Below are 22,653 nucleotides of genomic sequence, written 5' to 3'. Positions count from 1 at the left end.
AATCACCCTTCTTCCTAAAATGAATATCACTACACAATTTTTTTTCGACTGGTTATTTCATGTGAGCAGTAAAAAAAATAAATAAATAAAAACAAAATAACGTTTTTACCTGTACGTACCCCCCAATAAATTGCATTGTGAAACAATGAGTGTTTTCATGTCCTATACTATAATAAACACATGCTAATACCAGCAATATGTGACGCTTAGAGAAAAACAAACAAAAATAAAGAAAACATTTTCTGTATCAAAGGACAAATATCAATATTTTTTACAAATTTTTTCCAGGCTTGTACCTCTAAACTGCTATATTAACTTCCAGGACCGCAATTGAGAAATATGTAGAAAGTCAAAAGACATAAACATTCATAATCAAACAGCAGAAAGGCACCTAAGTGTAATGATGTCCCCAGGCAAAGGCTCTGAGTGTTTTTAGTCACTTGTTTTGTTTCTTTGAATTTTGCAGCCATCATAAAGAAGACTGAGTTCAACAAAAAAGTGGAGACTCAGACTCTGTCTCCGTCCAAGCGGAGCGCCATGAAGACAGCAGTCCGTCACACGAGGCCGATCCAGCATCACTCCTGCCCAAGAAGGAGACCCACAGGTGAAACATGGGCTTGTTCTGTCAGGCAGTTTCCTTAGCATTTACCAGAACAGCAGTTTCCATCGTGTCAGTCATGCCATGTCAGAGTACTCTTACATAAGGTATTCATTTTTGTTTTATTGATTACAATTACTTGTTTGGTTTTGTGTATTTCTGTTTATGTAATCAGAATTAAACGGATCGGAAGAAATGTTTCATCTGTTTTCATTTAAAAAAAGGTTATGTCCCTTCCTACATTAATTCATTCAGGTTTTTGTACAGGAAAACAAGGTTGTAAAGCTTTTGTACTGTTGTCACTTTAGTTTCCCACTTAATTCTTGCAACTGGTTTGAACTATTAATGATCTATTCTTTATAGTCATACATTTTCATTATAATTGGCCAGCAAATACTGAAGCTGTTACAGTTTTTAAACCATAGTATAAACGCTCTTTTCCACTTTCAAATGTGTGATTCCTTCTAAGCTACTAATCTATGTTTTGTTCCATAAGCAGTCTCTGATGCTGTTCTGTCCCAGAGGCAGTTTGCACCTAATTTTCCCCTGATGGACTGAATTCTGTGTCACCAATGATAAAAGCTCAGCTTTCTGCTGCATTGCCCCAATTAGATTATAGAAATCCTTCACTCTGTATGATTTAATGCCAAGTCTTTGAAGAACAACGCTCTCAAAGGAGCAGCAACCTACTCCCATTGCACATTTGACTCATAGCCTATGAAGCCATACGTGTTTTTACTTATAGCTTGCAACACATGCAAGATCTTGCCTTCTTCCTATAGTGCACATTGGTGCTATGTGTTCCCCAGATTAGTGACACACACACCCCAGGACATCCACCAGTATTCCTCTCTTGTACAACTTTCGATACCAGCAATATGGGACGCAATAGAACAGAATGGTGTTCCTGTCTTACTAATGCAGACAGGAACACCATTAGAAGAGCTGTAGTTTTGGAGATCCTCTGACCACAAGTTGATCCTTGTTCAAGACACCTGTTTTTCTCCAATCTAAGACATACAATTCAAGTATAAATGTGTATTACAAACTATTTAATTGACAATGTAGATCATTTTAAGTACTTCTACTTTAGATTAATTGTATTTAGATTAGATATGTCCTGCTTAATTTTCCCTCATTTCTGTTTCAGAAGCCCTTTCAGACAGTCGCCACCCTCTTAGTGTTGCCAGACAGTCTCGAGACAGAGCATCAGTAAGTATAAAAAGCAAAGTCAACTCTGATGTAACATTTTCCATCAAAGCCAGTTAGAGAAATAACAAAAAAAAAGAAAAAAAAAAAGAAAAACATAGCAACTACATATAAGTGCAGAACAGAACATATCTTAATAGACGGAGATGCTTGAGATCAGGGTCCTAAAAATAAGTCATGCAATCAGAATCACTTTCTTGCCTTTGCCAGCAAACAAGTTCACAGGCTAAAAAATATTTTTATGTAATAATAAGGTAATTGTATCACAGGTTTTGTCTCCTCATTATTTCTAGGCAACTATCACAATGTAAAACACATGGCTGCAAACCTTCTTATCTTCCATGAAGCTAGAAACACTCCAAAAACCTGTTCTTAAATTGGAGAATGAAATATTTTCAAGATACAAATGGCTTGTATTGTAGCTTAAAAAGAGAATATAGCTTGATATAACTATCAAAATACCTCAAAAGTTGACACATATTAGCTGAAATACATCAACTGACAGGAGAATAACACAAACGAATAATATGTTTCTCTTGTAATTTAAAAAAACAGTGACAGTGCTGCCTTTCCATACAGAACTATAAGCTGTTAGATTACTGGTTCTTTTTGCACAGATAGTGAAGACATACCCATTTGGAGTGTTTATTATACCGAGTGGGTGGAGAGTCACCCTGTGACATTTCCCCATCGGCTGGTGTGGTCGTGACTCCATTTTCCTCCTCCACCATGCTAATGACAGTTATTGTGTCTAAAATAACACCATTTCTGCATTCCTTAAATGTCATGTCATTTTCAGCATACTGTAAATGTCTTCTAATACATCTATTAATGTGTGGCTGGTTACTGTTCCCAAAGCTGAACATGATGTTCTATGCTCCACCTTTTTTTATGCTTGTTGATCGACACCTTAAGAATCGTACAAATGTAATGCATCTGATGAATTCTCCTCAGAAGTACTAATGTCACCTGTGTCACCAAGTGGAAGAAGACTAGCTGAAGAAAAATACCGTACGTTACTGTTTGAGCATTAAGCATAGTACCAGAGCTACAATGGAATGGGTTATAGCCTATTGAGTAGAGTGGCTTAATCGGAATCCATACCTAAATACAGGCCAGAATCTGTGACAAGAATTTGAAAGTGATGTTCAAAGAAGCTATTCATTTAATCTGTCTAAGTTCAAGGTATTTTGCAAAGAAGGAAATTTATATTTTCAAGATAGTAATGAGTGACATTAACCAAAAAATAACACCTGTAATTGCAGAAAGTCTTGACTGTATGAAAGTATTTACTCTTTCCAATTCATAAATATGCACTACTTTCTGTTGATTAATCACATAAAATCTTTTGAGCTGCTAATGTTAAAGTTTAAGGCTTACAATTATTTCTTTCTCACTTTATATTTCCACACATTACTCTATGTTAACAGAAAATCACTTTTATTGCTGATAAAAGTGATCAAGTCACTTTTATCAGTGATTTTGATAAAGACTCATGATACTGTTCACTTGAAACTGCTGTCATTCTCATAACTCCTTTGTCACTGTGTTGTTTATATTCACATACTGGGCCACATCGTTGTTCCATTTTAGTGTCATGCTCACCATTTGTTACAGTGATTCCCATCTAGATGTCCAGCCTCATTAGACCACAGAGCTCATCAGAATCACAGTCTTACAGTTGAGATGGGTGGACAGTTGTTTGGCAGGGCAGCTCCATAAACTGTGAATGTACAGAAATATTATATAATTACAAGAAGTCAACAATTACAAGATACTATTTAAGCTGATGTTACTGCACTAATGAGTTTTTTTTTTTTTTTTCCCATCAGGATGGTGGGTCACGGAGTCCAGTAAAAAGATCATCTGCACCACGTCATGCCTCTATCCTGGGTCGCCGTGGCTACCACGAACACGAGGAGAGTTCAACCTCCATCACCAGCTCTGGATCGACTGCTCCCCGCAGACCCACATGTAGGCTGATCACTTCACTTCACAAAGGCATCAGGCTCCTAACAGTTGTTATGTACAGATTAGGCTCTTTTTCTTGTTGCATTACTTAGCCAGTTCAGATTTTTTTCCCAAGGATATAACATCTAGCTTTATTTTTCTAATCTTTGTTTTAAATGTAGTAAGAATTAAATGTGACAAACACTGACCATAATAGAAAAATGAATGCACCCTTCATCCCAGTCAACACATACTATATAAAACAAAGAACCATCAAGAGCAACTAAGTCTTTTAAAACATGACCTACACTGAATTGCACCTAAACTGAAAGTTTAGGTGCATTATTATTATTATTATTTAATATCTCTTTTTACAGCATTTCGCACTGAAATGAGAGCAGAGCATAGGATAGGACGAGCCCCAAGCATGACAGGTGATGCAGAATTTCAAATGTAATGTGAAATGTTTCTTTTTTTTTTTTTTTTTTTTTTTTTTTTTTTTTTTTTCAATGTTATAATCCAAATGACTTGAAATGAGTTGTATTCGTGTTTGGATATTACAACTGCAAAATTTAGGATTGCAACTCATCCCTGAAGTTCTCCTGTCATCATTTGTTTCAACCATGTAGTTACAGAATCGGTACGTTCCCGTTCAGCTCGCAGTGGGCACTCCACCCCTCGTACCCCGGGCTCCACAGCCATCACCCCAGGAACCCCTCCCAGCTACTCGTCATCTTCAAGAACTCCCGGGACCCCGCGCTCCCTCAGTTTGATTTCCCAGGAGAGGAAAGTGGCGGTGGTCCGCACCCCACCAAAGTCACCCGCAACCACTCCCAAGCAGCTGCGCATCATCAACCAGCCGCTGCCTGACTTCAAGAATGTCAAGTCCAAGATTGGGTCAACAGAGAATATCAAATACCAGCCAAAAGGAGGACAGGTGACATGTCATGTCTTCCAATTTCACCCTCAAAACCTGAAGCCCTTTATGTTGTTTCCTTCATTCATGCATCTCCTTACTTAGTTTTGTTTTCCTTGTATCTTCTTTTATGTCATCATTGATTTGTTACTTTAATATCGACTCATTAAGACAAAACTATAGGCTTAAGTTGCTTTCATATAAATTTCATCCACATCGACCAAAAGTTTTTGTAGCGAAGGAACAAAATTTAGAACAATTTTTTTTTTCCTGTGTATGAAAGTAGGTCTCATAACTGAGTGAAATCATTCTAAAGAGTTTCATACACAGCTGTCCGCATCACAAAAATGGTCTGGGCAAATGGCAATATGCAGAAGTGACAGTTTTGCCTTGCAAATTGTGTTTTTCTAACAAATTCTCACAATTCTTGTCCTGTATGTATCCTAAAGCCTCTTTTCTGAATTGTGTCCACACTTGGTGGTGTTTTGTTGTCTTTGAGATGGATTAGGTTTTTAGAAAAATTAGTTGACTTTGACAGTTTATTAGGTGTGTTCCACTTCACTGAAAAAAAAAAATGTTGAACTGTTACTGAGATGAACTGATCTCATCATTGTGTTTCAAGCATGTTAATGTTTCTTTCATTATTTTTGGCCTATCTATCCCTAAATTAGCACGTGAGACGCTCCAGATTTTAGTACACAGAAATCTTTGACATCTCACTGGGGATTCTTTTCTGAGGGTTTCCACCAGGCTTTGTTTGTAAGGACAGCATCAATATATAGGCTGCACAGTGGCGCAGTTGGTAGAGCTGTTGCCTTGCAGCAAGAAGGTTCTGGGTTCAATTCCCAGCCCCGGTCTTTCTGCATGGAGTTTGCATGTTCTCCCTGTGCATGTGTGGGTTTTCTCTGGTTTCCTCCCACAGTCCAAAAAACATGACTATCAGGTTAATTGGCCTCTCCAAATTGCCCCTAGGTGTGTGTGTGCATGGTTGTTTTTCTCTGTGTTCCCCTGTAACAGACCGGCAACCTGTCCAGGGTGTACCACACCTCTTGCCCGGAACGATAGCTGGAGATAGGCACCAGCAACCCTCCTGACCCCACTGAGGGACAAAGGTGTAAAGGAAATGGATGGATGGATAGCATCAACATATATATTCAAATTATCTTTTCTGATCCAAGGGAGACTGTGCATTTAAGTGCATACACCTCCCTCCCTAGTATTGTCAAGATTTTTTGTCTTGTCTAGGTTTCACCCTGCAACAAAAACAGCAGTGCTGCAGCATCAAGCAAAGTGATGAAAACAGCAGTGTGTGTCTGTAGCCATCAGCTTATACAAGGCTGCACTGATGACCCGATTAGGAGTCTAGGCTTTTGCCTGATGTGTTTATGACTTTTACAGGTCTCTGAGCTGCTTAGTTCAGTCAACTACAAAGTATGGAGGAATCATGTTCCAAACGATGGCCTGTCATCCGCTGAGAAAATTGGATGCTTTGTTTTCCACTGCATGCTTGTTTCTCTAAGATAGCATGATTGGTTATGGTTAATGACATGGTTCTTTTTCCTACTGCTAACAGTGATTTACTTCATCCGTTCCAAAACGGAGTTTCAGAAGTAATCCTGTGGATGTGGAAGTGAATGCATTTTTTGTCCAATGCACAGATCACTTTTCTTAGCTTGTGTTTTTTTATGATACATATTTCAAAATTAACACAAGCAGTTGTGTCCAAACTTGGTAAGAACAGTATAATACTAATGGGCTCATTTGCACTTGAAAAGAAATATTGTGATTTAAAGAAAAGTTTCTCCTGTTTTCATTACAATTATTTTTGCTGCTTCCAACACAAGGCCATTCATTTTGTGTGTTCCTTGTCTTATTACTAAACGATGTCATCTTTTGGTAGCTCATTTGTGTTTTTTTTTTTTTTAATTTTGTTTTATCAGAACTAGGAGAAAACTTCAGATTTTCCAACCTTTTTAGAGCTGCACACTGTCATTTGGCAAATGTAACATTTAATCTGCTCCTCTAGGCAGAAAATCTAAGCTTGAAAGATAGCTGAGTGAGGTTAAGATTCATGTACGTTTGGAGATTCAGTTTTTTCTGATTGCCTACATGTTCTTTTGATGGCCAAAGGGGGATTTTGTACATTTACTGCTGGAAGTCAGTGCTGCACTTCTTTACCATTACTGTTTGTTTGTTTGTTTGTTTGTTTGTTTGTTTGTTTGTTTGTTTGTTTGTTGGCGACACACTGCGTGACCTGGACTCATGGCCTGCTGTTATATATCCTCACTGATAGTTACACTATCCAGGAGAGGTGTTTACTCAAGAGTAAATGTTATTTTACATGAACTGAATGTATTTGTTGCTGCAGATCAAATGAAAATAAAATCAAAAGCAGATTCTCCCTTGAACATTAAAAAAAAAACATTTTGATCTGTAGTCAAGAATTTAAAGAGTTTCAGCAACAGTTTTTGTTTGTTCTGTCACTCTCATTTTTCTTGTAAGCAATCAGTATGTCTCTGAATTCATCAGCACATTCAGATTTTAATCAATAAGCTGAACTTCAGTCACTTTTTGCTGATAAAATTCAATGCCTGACAGATTCTCCCATTATTGTGACATTTAATAAACAGAAATAATTTTGGTAACTAAAACAAGAGAGATTTTGTCAGATTTAACTTCAGACAGTTGATAAACATGCCTTTTGATTTAATGTATGTAAACTTCTGGTTTCAGCTGTATGCACCATTACAGCTAGCTAACTGTAGTTGGTCAAGGACTAATTTCCTTGACTGTACTTGGTGCTTCTTTGTATAAAATTGGTCAGGTTTTGTGGTGAGTAGGATTTGCTTTTCCACTACGCTCTGTTAGCTTTTGGTTTCACGACTGTAAAGCAGTGTCATAAACACTAAATAGCAGAAAAAAATCTCATCACTTTTTCTTTCATACCAAAATACACAGGCAAAGAGAATTTAGTCCAATCAGGTTCCGGCAAAAACATGTCAGTTTACAAAGCTGACATTTAATTAAAAATATTTTTTTAGGGTTAACGGCTTTTTATATTACAGCTGACGTATAAGAAGTGAGTAGCCAGTACCAGTGGCAGGATGAGATCTGGGGGATGTGGCTCACAACCCAGGGTGACATCTTCCCAGAGGGCTTCATGAGCACTCACGAAAACATTTAGCTAGACAGAGTCTTGCAAAAGTACTGCAGCTGCAACATATAGTGGATGATTGAAAAGTGGACAAAGGGTATGTCTTTTTTTTTTAAATGAAAAATTTGAAATATTTAGAAAGTATTTGTACTAAACTCCTTCCAATCATTGTTTTGTTTGTTAGAGAGCATGGTTTTAAGATATAAGTAAGTAAATAGGATGAAGAGGACCACTGAACGGTATAAAGAAGACCACTGAACACATCTGACAGGTCAGCAGTAAAGCCATGGAGAAGTTTAAAGTAGGGTTATTTTGTAAAACCAATACTAAAACTAAGCATCTCACATAGCCCTTGTTTATAGTTTTCAGTTAAAGAAGTTATACTTTTTACAACAGTTGAAGCATGAAAATCATGATTCAGAAAGGTAGTAAGGTTTTAAATATTTTTTTAGCACAACTCACAGGTTATCAGGCACAGGAAGAGAAAGGGGAGCTACCAGAAAATGCCTGTATTTGATTTAGGAACTTTGGTGTCAGTTTCTTTATGCTATAAAGTTCTCAGTCTGCTCTTACCACTAAAACATTTTGTCTTTTAAAACAGTTTTTCATGGTAAGTAAAATGAAAGAAAAAATATATTTTGGAAAGCCTGTTAATTCTTCCATCCATAACTGAAGGACATTTTTCTGTCTAAGTGATTATCATCATCATTATTCCTCTTGTTACAAGTTTTCTTAAATATTCAAAAGAAAACAATAAACGAAAAACTGATCTTTCAAAAATTATGACATCTAATTTGTCCTATCATTTAGGAGTACCGCTTGAATTATTCCACACTTGTAGGAAAAACATTGGTGGATTGAGCTTCTCCTCATGCAAATGTNTTACNTACAAATGGGGCTCATCTCATTTTAAGTGAAAGTAAACATTCTTCTAAATGCTATACGATGCATAGTTACAATATTGAAAAGTCTTTCGTAAATAGCTTTTCTATGTTCTGTGCCAAGTGTACATTTGCTTTTAATAACTTTTTTAAATATATTTTTTATTTGTAAGCTGGAGATGCAAAAACATTTTTAAACTATTAGTCAGGATAGACTATTACAGCCCATAAACCATCACCTGACCACAAACATATTATCTGCTTTCACTTTTTTTTCTTTTTTTTAGCATTTTTTAATTCTTTTACCTTTGTTTTAAATAAATATACAGGTTTAATTTTATTTACAGCACAATGGATGATTATTGAATAAAATTAGTCTTTTGGACAGTCATCTTGGAATTTAACCATCTTTTAAAAACAAAAACCCAAAAAGCTTAAGGCCAAATGCCTGTTGTTTGTTCTGTCAACAACAACATGTCCTTTCCTGCAGAAACCACCTAAAAATATGTTTGTACAATTGAATGGCTTTTTTTATTTCCCTTTCAATTGCTGCATGACATGTCTCTATTTTTCTTATTTATTTGCGCTATTGAGTTGACTGTGTCTGCATCTCTCTCCTGCTTTCTCTCTTTGCAGCTGCTGCGAGTCATTAATTGTCACAGTACACTCACATATTTTTGACCTTTGCATGCACCTTAAACTCAGGTCCCAATTTAAGATGGCTGTAATTTGCCTCCATTTTTACCTCAAGGCCCCTCTGAAGATCGTCCCTTTCTGCCACAATAAAGTTGAGAGAGCTCCATCTTAAAGTCAGAAGTATTGGATTACAGTTTATGCCTTCGGTGTATGGGAGGGACAGTATCAGGTCAGGGCTTCAGTCATGCAGCCTATTTGTCTGAGTCTTGTGTTTTTTAATTGTTCACTTTATTTATTGATCAGCTCATTCCAACGTTAGAATGGTGTCTTTTGCTCTGGCCTACTGTAGATGTGTTCCCTAAAGTATGCTTGTCCAAGGCTGCAGAGGAACTGTGAGAGCCAGGACTATTGTTCAAACATCTCTGGACTATTAAGTGACTAGTTGATAGAAACTGTTTACAAGATTTGTTAAAGGGTCAAAGTATTTTCCCACTTCATTGCTCGCCTCCGCCCCTGCAGGTCCTCATCCCCAGTGTTAAACTGAGCTATAGCCATGTTCAGTTTAGGTGTGGGTCCTTGGACAGGCGGGGCCACTCAGCAGGAGGTGGAAATGTGAGTCTTGTCCTGCAAACCATTCTCAGTGTTGCATTATCAGTGCATTTTGTGGTGTGTTGTGCTGTGATTTTTGCAGTCTTACTGCTTCCCTTTTCAACTTGTTGTTCTGTATGTCGTTCATTCACCGAGCTACGGAGATATTTGCCAACATGCTTTTTTATGGAAACTTGTTTTTCTGTAATTTTGATTTGCTTTTTGCAAATTTAATTTTTAAAGCTTTAAATGTTCAAATTCTTGTATTTTTCTGAGCAGTACCGCCACTTCAGTAATATGTTTTCTAGCACCAGGTGAAAATGTTTTTTTTCTTTCTTTTTTTTAATAAAACCGTAAAATAAATGTTGCTAACTTTGGACATTGGATCCAGGACTCTAGCCTGCGTAGAAGAGGGAGGTCAAAGATTTTTCTCTCTGTATGCTCCAACCTTGTGAAATGTTGAACAAAAAGTACAAAAGTAAGAAGAAATTGTCAAAAAAAAAAGTCAAGAAATGCTGTCAACTCTAATTAGCAAATGTGTGTTGTGAAAAATCGTGATGACAGTGGTATAGATTATGCTACTTGAAATTTGTTGCAAACAAATATCTAATTTTATTTTTCTCTACTGAATAAATTCAATTAAAATAAAGATTCTTTCATTGTTAGGGATGCCAGCGGATTAAAATATGTATTTATTTCAAACCTTTTCATACATCTTTATCATTAAAAGTGATTGCCATTTCATGCCATCGCCATTAGATATGAAAGATTTAAGCATTTGAAAGACATTCCAAAAGCGTTCAACACCACAACATATTATAGTTTTGTCTGATTTCCTGTTTTGACGTACAGTTAAAAATCTCTCTCAACAAATGTAAAGGTTTTCGACTAGATTATATTCCAATCATCTAAGACCTTCCCCACTGACCTTTATCTGCAGTATGTAGCATGTTTCATGAAACAGTTGATTAAGTCTAATTGCAGCCATCTGAAGGAGCAGGTACGGCAGGTATGCTCCATCTGTGGTTTTTGATTTGACTGATGCATATTATCATTGCACCATAACACAAGCCTCATAACAATGAAACAATTAAAAGTTCCCCTGACTGTATAGCCCTGGACTAGGTCTGTTTACATTAAACCTATTTTTGTTTAATGAATTCAAGTATTCAGCATGAAATTACCAACGTACCTTGGCAAACAGCTGTGCTTAAACAATAACAAAAATTTGCTGGCGCTCTTGGCAAAGCAGTTGATAACTGTTCTTGGAACCGTTTTGTGCTCAATTGAGTGTTGTCTGGAATATTTTCTAAGCAGACTCAGTTGGAGATTTTTATTTATTTATTTTTTTACATTTTTTCTTTTTCTTCTTCTTAATGCCTACGACTTTGACTTGCGTTATTACTCATTTGGAAATAAGAATTCATAGAAAATGTAAAATTAGCTGATTTTATTCAAAATAAAACAAAAAAAAAATGAATACAATAATAAAGTAACAAAGGGGAAGTTTGATACAATTCCTACAATGTAATGTGTGGAATTTTCTATATTCTATAGGAAGATTAAAGATGGCACAACAAAAGTAATATATTTTATTTGCAACAAGGGGAACATGGTTCAAAACTTTCTTTGGCACTCTTATACCAAAAATATACTTTTTAAAGTTTTTGCAGATTATCTGCCAATGTCTGAAGAAAGTGATGCAAGAGTTTGAGAGACTTCATAGATATAGAACTGCTGTTTATTGTCCTCGCAGAATGTTTTTTTTTTTTTTTTTTAAGATTTGGAGTTGCCTTTCATATCACAACCCAACAGGAAGAGTTGAATGGTTTGTCAAAGGATTGAAAGACTTGATGCTCTAATTCAATACTTACACAAAGCACAACACATTATTTTTGACTTTGTGTTCATGTTTTAGTTTTCATACCAGTGAAGCTTCTTTATGATTCACCGACACCACAACTTTTCAAACCAACATTATTATCCTTGTAGGTGCAGAAGCTCCAACAGCTGTACTAGTCTGCATCTCATTATCTTCATTGTTCATCGTCTGGCTTCTATTCACATGTTCATAACGAAGCTTCTGTATTCCAGAATAATCATTGAAAAACATGAACTATGTCGGTGACCTTACATGTTGCAGTGATTCATTTCAGCCAGTGTTGTTTCTCTTCTTACTCATTTTGCTGTGCCTAGAGCTTTATTACTCCTTTCTGTTTGCTGTCTCATAGTGTAGAAGTAGTACTGTAGTAGTCCTGCTTTGAATCTGATACAGAATCTTTGGAGAGAGCTGAACATAAGGATTATTTTCTACAGGAATCTTCCAATTGATGTAAATAAAAAAAAATAATAAAAACATTTTCATATTCTTCTTCAAAAGACTTTTTCCACCTATTTTTTTGTCTATTCAAGAAGATGTCTGTTATTGTGTTATTGTGATAAGAAAAAAAGATCTGGGCACAGAAAACATTAAATGTAAGAGTCAATATTATTGGACATAACTGCAAGGATTGATAATTACATATGTTTGGAGAAATGTGCTAGAGAATTACCAACACAATTTAACACCTCATTTTAAGCTGGTTTAACTTTGATCCCCAGCGTCTCTTGGAGCCAATGCTATTACCCCCAAATTTGAGGCCTTTGGGGTTGAGGTTGAATTATTTTCTTTATTAAAAAGATGCATGGCGGAATTGCATATCTTACAGCACGCCATCTGCTGTAACTCGGAGAAATTTGGTTCTTCTTTTTTTTTTTTTTTACATGATTTAGACTCTCAAAATGTTGACTTTATTTCTCAACTTTGTCTTTTCCAGGTACAAATACAGAACAAGAAGATTGACCTGAGCCATGTGACCTCCAAATGTGGTTCTCTCGACAACATTCATCATCGACCAGGTATAAAGCTCCATAAATAGTTGGTGATACAAAGAGAGTCAGGGGTGATGTGAATGACAGCAGCTGTGGGTGTTTTGGGAAGCCTTATTCACTGGCATGCATCCCCATCCACACCTGTTGGAAACCTTTGTAAACACGAGTGCAAAGCTTTGAATTGATCTTCCATTGCAACAGTATTATCTTTTGCTCGAAAATTCATAAAATGTTACAGCAAAATTCATAAAATTTGACATCCATGATATTTACCACTAAAACATGTTTTACAGTTATTGCTCACCTTTAAAAATAACATGACATATAAATCCATATCTGTTAGTGAGGCTGGATACTTAACATACTGCCAGATGCACTGCGCAGAATGGCAGACAGCTTTTAAAGAGGTGCATCAGACAGCAGCAATCTGGGTTCATCAGGTCTCCATAACAACCATCTACATGCCTTCCAAAATGCCAGCCATTTTGGAAGGCATGCCAGGAAAAAGGCCTTTTCTGTCCAGCTATTACAAAGGTAAAAGTTTGGAGGGGATGGAGTCTTTTTATTGAAACACTGACTTTGAGATGGGTTTAGTGCAAAACAAAGATAAGTTATCATGTAGTTTATTGTGCATAGTGGGAGATCTGTCATGCTGTGGGCTTGTTTCTCTTACAATGGCTATGGACATCTTATTAGAAATCTTCACAAGCTCTAAGAATAAGGGCAATCTACTAGAGAAAAAATAGAATCTGTTATTAGTACTTCCTTCATTAGGATAAGAGTTTAAAGCCATTCGGTCAAATTGAGCAAGAAATGAGTCACCTCAGTTGGAATGAAACATATCCCATGCAAAACATGCAAAACTATCCAGCAGTTAGCTGAGGGTCAGATGTGTAATTGCAGTAGTTTTATGCAATCGGTTATATTTAGATGTAGAAAATTGAAAATATTGCTCTGACTGACTTGCTTCTCAGACACTAAATAACAAATCCATTTCAGCATAAGTAATGGCTGTTTTGTAGCTTATATAAATCTCTGAAATAACCCGTCAATCACTCTGGGTTGCTGAACTCTTCAGTGTCCTGGTGTGCTGGAGGAACAGCAGCTGAACTGAGGCATGAACTGCATTTGGATTGACAGCTTGATGGATCTGTCCACAGGCAGTGGACTGTAGGAGGTGTTTTTCGGGTCCCTGGCAAACATTGCTGCGGTTGCTTTAATTCTTTCTACAAAATGAGTGTGAAACAAGATGTTGAGAGCTGCATTGCATCACACCTCAGCTGGCTCAATCCAGAAGCATTGAAAGTCTCAGTTCTGGCCTCTACAAGACATGAAGACATGATAAATGCTTTAAGGGTTGCTCTGCTTTTTTTTTTTTATTAGCTTTTTTAGCTTGGACATATGATACTTTCTAAGCATCTGGATAGTCTCGAATGTTGAACACTTAATAGTTGTAGTGAATGGTTAGATCTCACACACGCATATAATTAGCTTGCATATGGTCTTTGGCCATATGTGATTGTTATTTTGGTTCTGTATGTTTAAGATGTCACATTGAAACTCTCCAAATAATATTGCAGCAGTTGTTTGTTGCCGTTCTAGCTCCCTCTGCTGGTATCTTTTTGTCACAGTTATTCTTGCTGCTCTTTATTATTTGGGGTTTTATGTGCAGGTTTGTCCCCAGTGTCAGCCCTAAGGCTCATTCCCAATGGTGGGGTCAGTTTATTGTTATTTTTATTTAACCTTTATTTAAGCAGGATAGTCCCACTGAGATCAAAGACCTCTTTTACAAGGGAGACCTGGCCAAGACAGCAATAAAAACAAACACACATTTAAATTTGCTCGCAGAAAACACTCACGCACAGTGCACTCCAAAGATATTACCATATTTTTAAAGCCCTTCGATGTACCAAAGGTTTGAGGTTGAAGCATATAAATTATAAGTTGTTCCAGGCACGATATGCCGAAAACCTTAAAGCTGCCCACTTTATTTTGAACTTGGGGGAACTTTAGGAGAACATCCATACATCTAAAAATAATCTAAAATACCTGAAACTGTTAAAATTGGACAGACTCTCAGTTGGATCAAGGTCTGGAATTTGACTAGACCATTCTGACACAAATATGCTTTTATCTAAACCAGTTCACTGTAGGTCCGACTGGGTGTTTAGAGTTTTGTTGTAAAGTGAATCTCCACCCCACACTAGAGTCTTTTTCAGTCTCGAACAGATCTTTCTCTAGGACTGACTTGTACTACTCATTACCTTAGATCAACATTTAGTATTAAACATTTAATATCGGAGCATTGTGTGCTTTGTGTTACCTTATAGGTGGGCGGAGAACCAACATTTAGTTTTATACCAAACTAATAATCTTGCCAAACATGGAGAACCAACATCTAATTTTACCAGAACAACTATGAGAGACCCCTACTAGTTTATAAATTACAGACTACTTATTGTTTTTAAACATGGGGAACCAATATGTTTACCTTTTTGTCTTTCTTTTGGTTTGTTGTTTTGTTTGTATTTCCTTCTAATTCATGTAAAGCACTTTGAACTGCCTTGTTGCTGAAATTATGCTATTTAAATAAATTTGCCTTACCTAAATATGTTCGTCTGTCTTACCACCTATCCTGATCAGTGTTTATGTTCCTACTCAAGATAAGCCTTCCAGTCCAGTTCACATCAGCTTGATCAATATCCTAAAGGGAAATGAATCATCAGACATCATAGCTACAAAAACAAAAGGACACAGAGTTACATAAAACATCAACAGTCAGTCCCTTTATCTCCACAGTGTAAGCTGCCGTCACCATAAGCCACCATGTGGCAGCAGTAGTTTTTCAGCCTCTTCTTAAATGTCTTTTCTGTATCTAAGTAGCTTGTGACAAAGTCTGTGCTTGATCCCCTTTTGCTTTTTTAAAACAATGATGTCCTTTTTCCAAATCAGATCACAAAGGCTATTTAAGGCTACTAAAGTAAAAGCAGCTTAAAACAAATGCAAGACACAAAACGTTTTGAAAAGAATGTGACCTTTTTCTTTCACTTAATGCTATGCGCTATTTTATGTTGTACCATCTCATAAAACCCAATAAAATGCACAGAAGTATATACAAAATAGTACAATGGTTAACACTTTGTACTTTAGCAAGGGGGATGATTATTTTTCTTCTTCTTATACTCAGGTGGCGGTAATGTGCGAATAGAGAGTGTGAAGTTGGATTTCAAAGACAAAGCTCAAGCCAAGGTGGGTTCACTGGAGAATGCACATCATATTCCTGGTGGAGGTCGCATTATGGTGAGTGTTTAAATGCTAAACGCTTCTACGCATCAATGAAGGGGAGAGAATTTGTTTGAGACGTCAAATATCTACAAAAACGTATTCTGTTTTGACTGACTAATCACACATCAAAGTCTTGTTTTTTTTTTTTTCTTTTTTAAATATTTGAGAAGACAGACAGACTGTCTGCCTGCAGTTACTTAAACTTATTCTCATGGTATTTTTTTTTTTAAACATATTTTCTGCATTTAACAGATTGAGAGCCACAGGCTGACATTTCGTGAGCATGCAAAGGCCCGTGTTGACCATGGAGCTGAGATCATCGTCCAGTCACCTGGTCTGTCAGGCTCCGTCTCTCCCCACCATCAGAAGGAAAGCCAGCTGTCGTCCTCTGGCAGTCTCAACATAATGGAGTCTCCACAGTTAGCAACCTTGGCCAAGGATGTAAGTGATGCCTTAGCCAAGCAGGGCTTGTGAACACTGGACCTCTAGACTGCTGCTGTGCATCCAAGACACCCTCACCTTTAAGAACTCTTCTGCCCTCTCTCGCCATCATGAAACAAAGTGGTTACCATTGATGCTCAGCACACAGAGGTTTCCTTAACATCTTTATCGCAGCATCTGTCACTAAACTCTAAGCAGAGACTAGACTTAGAAGCTACTGTGTTTTGGTCTTCTATTTTTAACCTTAAACATGTGTTTTTTCTGATTTGTTTTGTGGATATTCCTTTATGTTTTGAACAATGTTTCGCATAGTTAGACTGGGCGTTTGCTCTAGATTAAGTGGTATATCTGTCAACACTGGCTTTACTGGTCTTGGATCAGCGTATCGAAGAAGCGACAGCCTTTTTTTTTCTACTCTAAGCAACTAAAGACATGGCCTGTACACCATGCCACCCTTTGTGTTCTTGCTCAGCAAACATGCATGATTGCCAGATCCCCTAACAACGAGCATCTTTACTGTGAGTCATTGTTGACTCGATACATGATCTGTTTAAAAATAATAATATAGAGATCTCTATAGGATACAACCACTTTCCCATTCACATGTCTCACATTTTAAAAGGAAGCAAAAATATGGCTATAACATATTACTTTACAATGGCATATATGCAAGAACCACATCATGTTATGACAAGCATGTATGAATCAAATATGAAAAGAGGCTCTTTTGTATTGAAGAAAAAAAAATACATTTTAGTAAATAATTTCCTCATTTATTGGATAAAGATAAACAAGTTCATGTTTTGTAGTTAATAGATGTTTTACAGTGTAATGCTTGGTGACAATGTCCAAGACTGATTTGGTGTTGCTGAGGGATGCATCTCCGTCTTGTCAAACAGCCTTACTCACTTAAACCTGCTCAGCAGATCTATATAGACGCCTGCTTAAAACACTTGGAGCTCATTCCACAAATATCTGTCCCAGAAGGAAATTGTTTGAGGAGCAACCAATAAAGTTGATGTTTAAAGTCGAGGATGATTGCTGTCTGAGCCACTGAAGAATAGATGCTACGGCAGATGATGCCACTTCTCCAAAACGTATGTGTGTGCGTGTGTGTGTGTGTGTGTGTGTGTGCGCGCGAAAGCATGTATATGTATATGTGTGTGTATGTGTGTGTGTATGCATTTGGTGCAGATCCCATGCCGTTTTATGGAGGGACGCCGCTGTATTTGGGTTGTTTGTCGTGATGTGTAGGGAGATGAAATTGTTAAAGGTAAAAAAAAAAAAAACTTTTTAAAAGCCTTAAATAAAAAAATAAATAAATAAAAAAATACTCGTCAAATGTCCACTGGGAGAAAGAACTCGGTCAGCTCCTCATATATCTGTTTGGACAAAATGGTCGGGTGATCTAGATTTTTCTTTGTTGTTTTTTTTTCTCCAGACACTGTTTGTGGTATGACCCGCTTCCTGCCCAATTACTGCCCCCCCCCCAAATGCAACTGTTTGTTTGCTTCTGTGTTTATTCTGCATCCCCCATCTCCGTGTGCCTCTCCCCCACCTCTTGCTCCACCCTGCAGCAACTCTTAATGTATTTAAAAGGTCAAGTAGATGTATGCAGTTTTTCTCCTGTTGATATGACACCAATTATGATAATTAATGACAATAAAAATAACAAAAAGTGACACGCTTCTTGTTTTCTTTTCAAATGATCAAAAATATGTTGACATAGTTAGAAGTACACAATGATGATTATGCAGAGGTTTATTGATTTGCAGTAAGTAAGCCAATACACTGCATTGATTGATTGACTTGTTTGATCATGTTTTGTTTTTGTGTTATACAGTGCTTTGCTAAAGTAACAATCCCCTTGAAAGTTTTGCACATTTTCTCTTGCCACAGGTTATCATTTGGGTTTTAGTCTGGACTTTGGCTGAGCCATTAATATGCTTTGATGTAAAACATTAAGTTTCAGCTCTGGCTCTATAGTTACAATCGTTGTCTTGCTGGAAGGCTGAACTTTCTCTAGTCTCTTATTTTCAGCGTTAACCAGGATTTATTTGATGTTTGCTCTATATTTATCTCCATCCATCTTCTCATCAGATTTGACCTGTAATCTTGTTCCTCCTGAGGAAGAAAAGCATCCCAACAGCATGATGCTACCATCATCATGTTTCACACTGAGTGTTCTGGGTGAGCTGCATTGTTTTTATGCCAAACATAGTGGGTTTTTTTAATACATTATAAACATAAAAATTCCATTTTGAAGCATCAATTCCCCTTCATATGTTGTTCTTCTTCACTTTATTTCTAGAGCTAAGGTTTACTATGACTACCAAATGTTGCTTCAAACTGAGAAGACGGAAAAAGTTATGGCACTATAAAAATCATTCATATAAAAAGACATGTTTGGTCAGACTTACCTTTTAGGGCATCCGTAGGCTGAACAATTTTGTTTACCTAAAAAGTGTCATACAAACATTACTTTGCTTATACACACACTTCAACTTAAATGCTAATCAGTTAATATGTGCATCTATTTCTTCAGGATATGCAGCACCTTGAACTTTGGTGAGTAGCTCACTAGCAGAATATTATTAGAAATTGCACAAAAATAGAGGCAAATATTCTGGAATAAAATGGGAGTGTGAAAAGTTTATTGTGAAATGGCAGAGGATACAATAACTTAAGACTCAGGGATGGATTGAGTGAAGGGTGGATTGATTTTGATGGCCAGTCCTGGGCCAAACAAGTCACCTACATGGCAGATAGACAGCCAGCCAAACAATGAGGGGGAGGAAATGGTCATTTGTATTCCACCTCCCCCTCCATCACTGTTCCTCTGTAATAACAAAAACTCCAATGAGACCACGGGACCTGAATGAAGATGAAGGAAGAATCACTTCGTCTGCAATCGTTACTGCTTTCCAAAGTAGCAGGAGGAGGAAGAGAGAAATGAAAAATAATAATAAAGCACCATTTGGACAAAAGAGGAAAAAAAAAGTAGGATTTAACAAAACAGGGTTCAGGAAATGACATCTCTTAGTCCTTTGTTCCCCCTGCTTCCACAAGTTGATTCAGGAAACAGCGAGTGGATGTCGCGACACCATGGGGTCGTCTGCACTAGTCGATGTTCACCACCGCAGTGGCAGGGTCCTTACACAGACATGATGTGCTTGACAAAGGCTGCAGATGAAGACCAGGGCAATATACAGAAAGAACAGAGTAGAAAAATTAACGAGGAGACAAAAACTGGCAACATGACATGAGTTAATGAACTACTAATACCATGTGATGGTGTAGCAAGCACCGCAGACACAGTAACTCCGTATCAGACTTCAGTGAATGTTCAATGACCTGCTGTCTCAAACATTAAGGTAGCCATGTCATAAGAATGTATTCTATTTTATGAGCAGTAGATGGAGACTGAAAATACATTTAAAGGGATAGTTCAAGACTTGGGAAGTGAGGTTTTGCTGATGGGTTATAAGAAATTAATATTTTACCTGCAGTAAATAACTCTCATGGCATCTTCATTTAATATAAATGTGGATTAACTACTTCCAGAGGCTGAAGGTAGTGGCTAGGTCAGGAAAAAGCTAACTTCAATCTCCTTAAAACACCTTCAATCCAAAGATGTCATCAAGGCTCATACAAACAATATTTTATGAACCATAAAACTTAAAACACTGTTGCTATGGGTAATTTATTTTACAGCGAAGCCAAACATTATCTATGTGGTGAAGTGGGTCATTGCTGAAAGCTTTAATCCATATGACTTTTGCTTGGTGTAGCTGCACTATTATTTCATTGAAGTAATGTGAGGGTGTAGTGTGTGTTTGCATAGACCAGACAGTAACCTTTCATGTATAAGTGACAAGGAGAGGCCTCAACTGATAAAACTGAAAATCACATCTGAAATCCGTGATTTCAGATGTGATCCATTTGTCCATTTGTTGCCATCTGGTGGCAGAAGGCAGAACAATCCAAATGGGTCTCTTATTTGGCCAGTCCTGGCTAAAACAGGAGAGTTGCAGCAGTCCTGCACATCACCTCTCATCTAAAAAGTAATGACTGACTTTAGTGTAAACAACAGTGTAATGCTATTGTTATGACAGCTTAAAGGTTCATAAACTAACGTTCACAAAAAACACTATTATGTTTTTGAGAGAGGAGTTGTTGGTCTTGTTTTAAGTCAGCAGAAAGCTGCTTTGTTCTTGGCACCTCTTTGAGTGACTATTTCAGATTTGTACTAAATGAAGATACCAAGCAAGAAATACCACAACACCTAAAGGTTTAACCACCTGGTTTAAAATAGTTCCATTGTGTAGCTCAGTTCTGTAGTAGTAGTAGTAGTAGCAGAAATAGTGTTACGGTAATTTTTGGCTCACCCTCATAGTTGATGCAGCCATTCTCATCCTCCTGTCCTGCCATAAGGGCATCGATTTCAGTCTCATTCATCTTCTCTCCTGCAAGGGGTCGCAGAACACATTCAGTGTTGAAAACACATAAAGTAGCATGGGGGGTGCCATATAAATCACCAGAGCCTAGTTCAAACTTACCAAGTGTTGACAGGACAATACGGAGCTCAGCGCCCATGACTGTGCCGTTTCCCTCCTTGTCAAAGACACGCAGACCCTCAACATAGTCCTCAAATCCTGCCTTGTTTGGGCTGTTGATGATTGTCTGAAGCATAGGCAAGAAACCCTCAAATTCTACTCTCTTGTTGGCCATGTCTGTGGAAGAAGAAATAAAAAGCACAATAGATATTTCACTAGTATACCTCAAAGAGCTGAATAACCTGCTATATATCATCCCTCCACCATGGCTGTAGTGGAGAAACTAAACTGCAGCAGCTCACAAACTGCTTTTATTTTTTGCAAAACACATTAGTATGAATATTTCTGGTACTAGTGACTTAAGAGTAAATTAAAGGCAGGATTTTTTTTTACTTTTTAATTTTATTTTCAGATGTGACATTGTGATGTTGGAATAAAAGATAATATTCACGAAACGTCCCACATTTTATTAATTGTCCTAGAAGTTACGTTTGCTTTAAGTAAACTTCATCACTGGTACTTCTCAAAAGCACATCTAAGTATTTTTTTATGTTAACAAAGCTTATGATGAAGGTCTGATGCATATGTTTTCAACATATGGGCACTACTGTAAACTACACCACAGCGCCCTCTTGTGATAAAAGGTTCAAATATGCTTCTTGATTATGCTCTTCTATTTTTCTTGTTTTTTGAGCAGCATAGCTTTCATCATTACTAAAAAGTATGTGTTCTAGTATTTAAAATAATTTCAAAACTACTTCAGACATGTCCAAAGCACTACCGCAATGTCTATTTGACTTCTTTTAACTAGTAAACTGAATATTTGCCTGCTGAAAAACACTGTTGCAATTTAAGGTCCTGAAGAAATACTATTAAAACACAGATTGAACTGATGTTATAAACAGTTGATGGTGACTGTAAGTCTGTTTTCAAAACAACAAGTTGTGCCATTTTATAGCACAATCAAGTAACTATGTTACCTTCAGTTGTTGTAAATATGCTATTTATTCATAATATGACTTAAAAGAGATCTGACTTCATAATTTTATGTCTTGAAATTGGGCCAATGTCTCTTAGACTGACTCCTGCTATTCCTCTGCTTTCAGGAAGCCATCAAAAACATTGCTCCTCTATTAACCCTTCAACAACGTTTTTACCAGCCTTTCCCTGAGAAGTAGTTCATATAATTAGCTCCAAGAGTGCGCAGTTCCATAATGCGTTTGTTAATTGCTACTGGCTAGTCTGTAGGAGCTCAGGGAGGAATCGCAGAACTGGTGCTCTGTGAGGGGGAAGCACATAACCTTGGAAACTGCAGCTCCGAGGAGGAGCTGCGTCTCGAAGGCGGAGCTAGCTCCATCCAGACACTTTGCAGATGAACGATTGCCACCCGAGATTAAAGGATTTCTCAAACATGTATCAAAGAATGAAGGCAACACTCCAGGTATGTTTTTGATGAGGGAATAACATAACATGGTGCAAAGCTAAAAAAAAAAAAAAAAAAAAAAAAAAAAAAAAAAATTTTTTTTTTAAAAAAACAAAAAAAAAAAAAAAAAAAAAAAAAATATAGT

General features: G+C 37.0%; 2 protein-coding genes across 2 annotated transcripts in view; one reads left to right on the top strand and one right to left on the bottom strand.

Annotated features, from left to right (window-relative positions):
* The window catches only part of map2 (microtubule-associated protein 2), a 96,177-nt gene extending 79,223 nt beyond the window's left edge, over positions 1-16,954 (top strand). The window contains exons 13-20 of the mRNA XM_015034852.1: positions 467-604; positions 1,749-1,810; positions 3,640-3,781; positions 4,135-4,191; positions 4,387-4,694; positions 12,749-12,830; positions 15,991-16,103; positions 16,341-16,954. Coding sequence (XP_014890338.1) covers positions 467-604; positions 1,749-1,810; positions 3,640-3,781; positions 4,135-4,191; positions 4,387-4,694; positions 12,749-12,830; positions 15,991-16,103; positions 16,341-16,562 — 1,124 coding nt within the window. The 3' untranslated portion in view covers positions 16,563-16,954. The remainder of the gene's footprint in view (positions 1-466; positions 605-1,748; positions 1,811-3,639; positions 3,782-4,134; positions 4,192-4,386; positions 4,695-12,748; positions 12,831-15,990; positions 16,104-16,340) is intronic.
* Positions 16,955-19,161: 2,207 nt separating this feature from the next.
* The window catches only part of myl1 (myosin, light chain 1, alkali; skeletal, fast), a 9,322-nt gene continuing 5,830 nt past the window's right edge, over positions 19,162-22,653 (bottom strand). Inside the window, exons 4-6 of the mRNA XM_015034928.1 lie at positions 21,089-21,262; positions 20,918-20,995; positions 19,162-19,712 (exon numbers count right to left, since the gene is read on the bottom strand). Of these exons, the coding sequence (XP_014890414.1) occupies positions 19,684-19,712; positions 20,918-20,995; positions 21,089-21,262 (281 nt within the window). The 3' untranslated portion in view covers positions 19,162-19,683. The remainder of the gene's footprint in view (positions 19,713-20,917; positions 20,996-21,088; positions 21,263-22,653) is intronic.

The sequence above is a fragment of the Poecilia latipinna genome, unplaced genomic scaffold, assembly GCF_001443285.1.
Source record: "Poecilia latipinna isolate Pla-1442-1.1 unplaced genomic scaffold, P_latipinna-1.0 Scaffold19, whole genome shotgun sequence".
Taxonomy (NCBI): Eukaryota; Metazoa; Chordata; class Actinopteri; order Cyprinodontiformes; family Poeciliidae; genus Poecilia; species Poecilia latipinna.
This window is presented reverse-complemented; position numbering and strand designations above follow the sequence as displayed.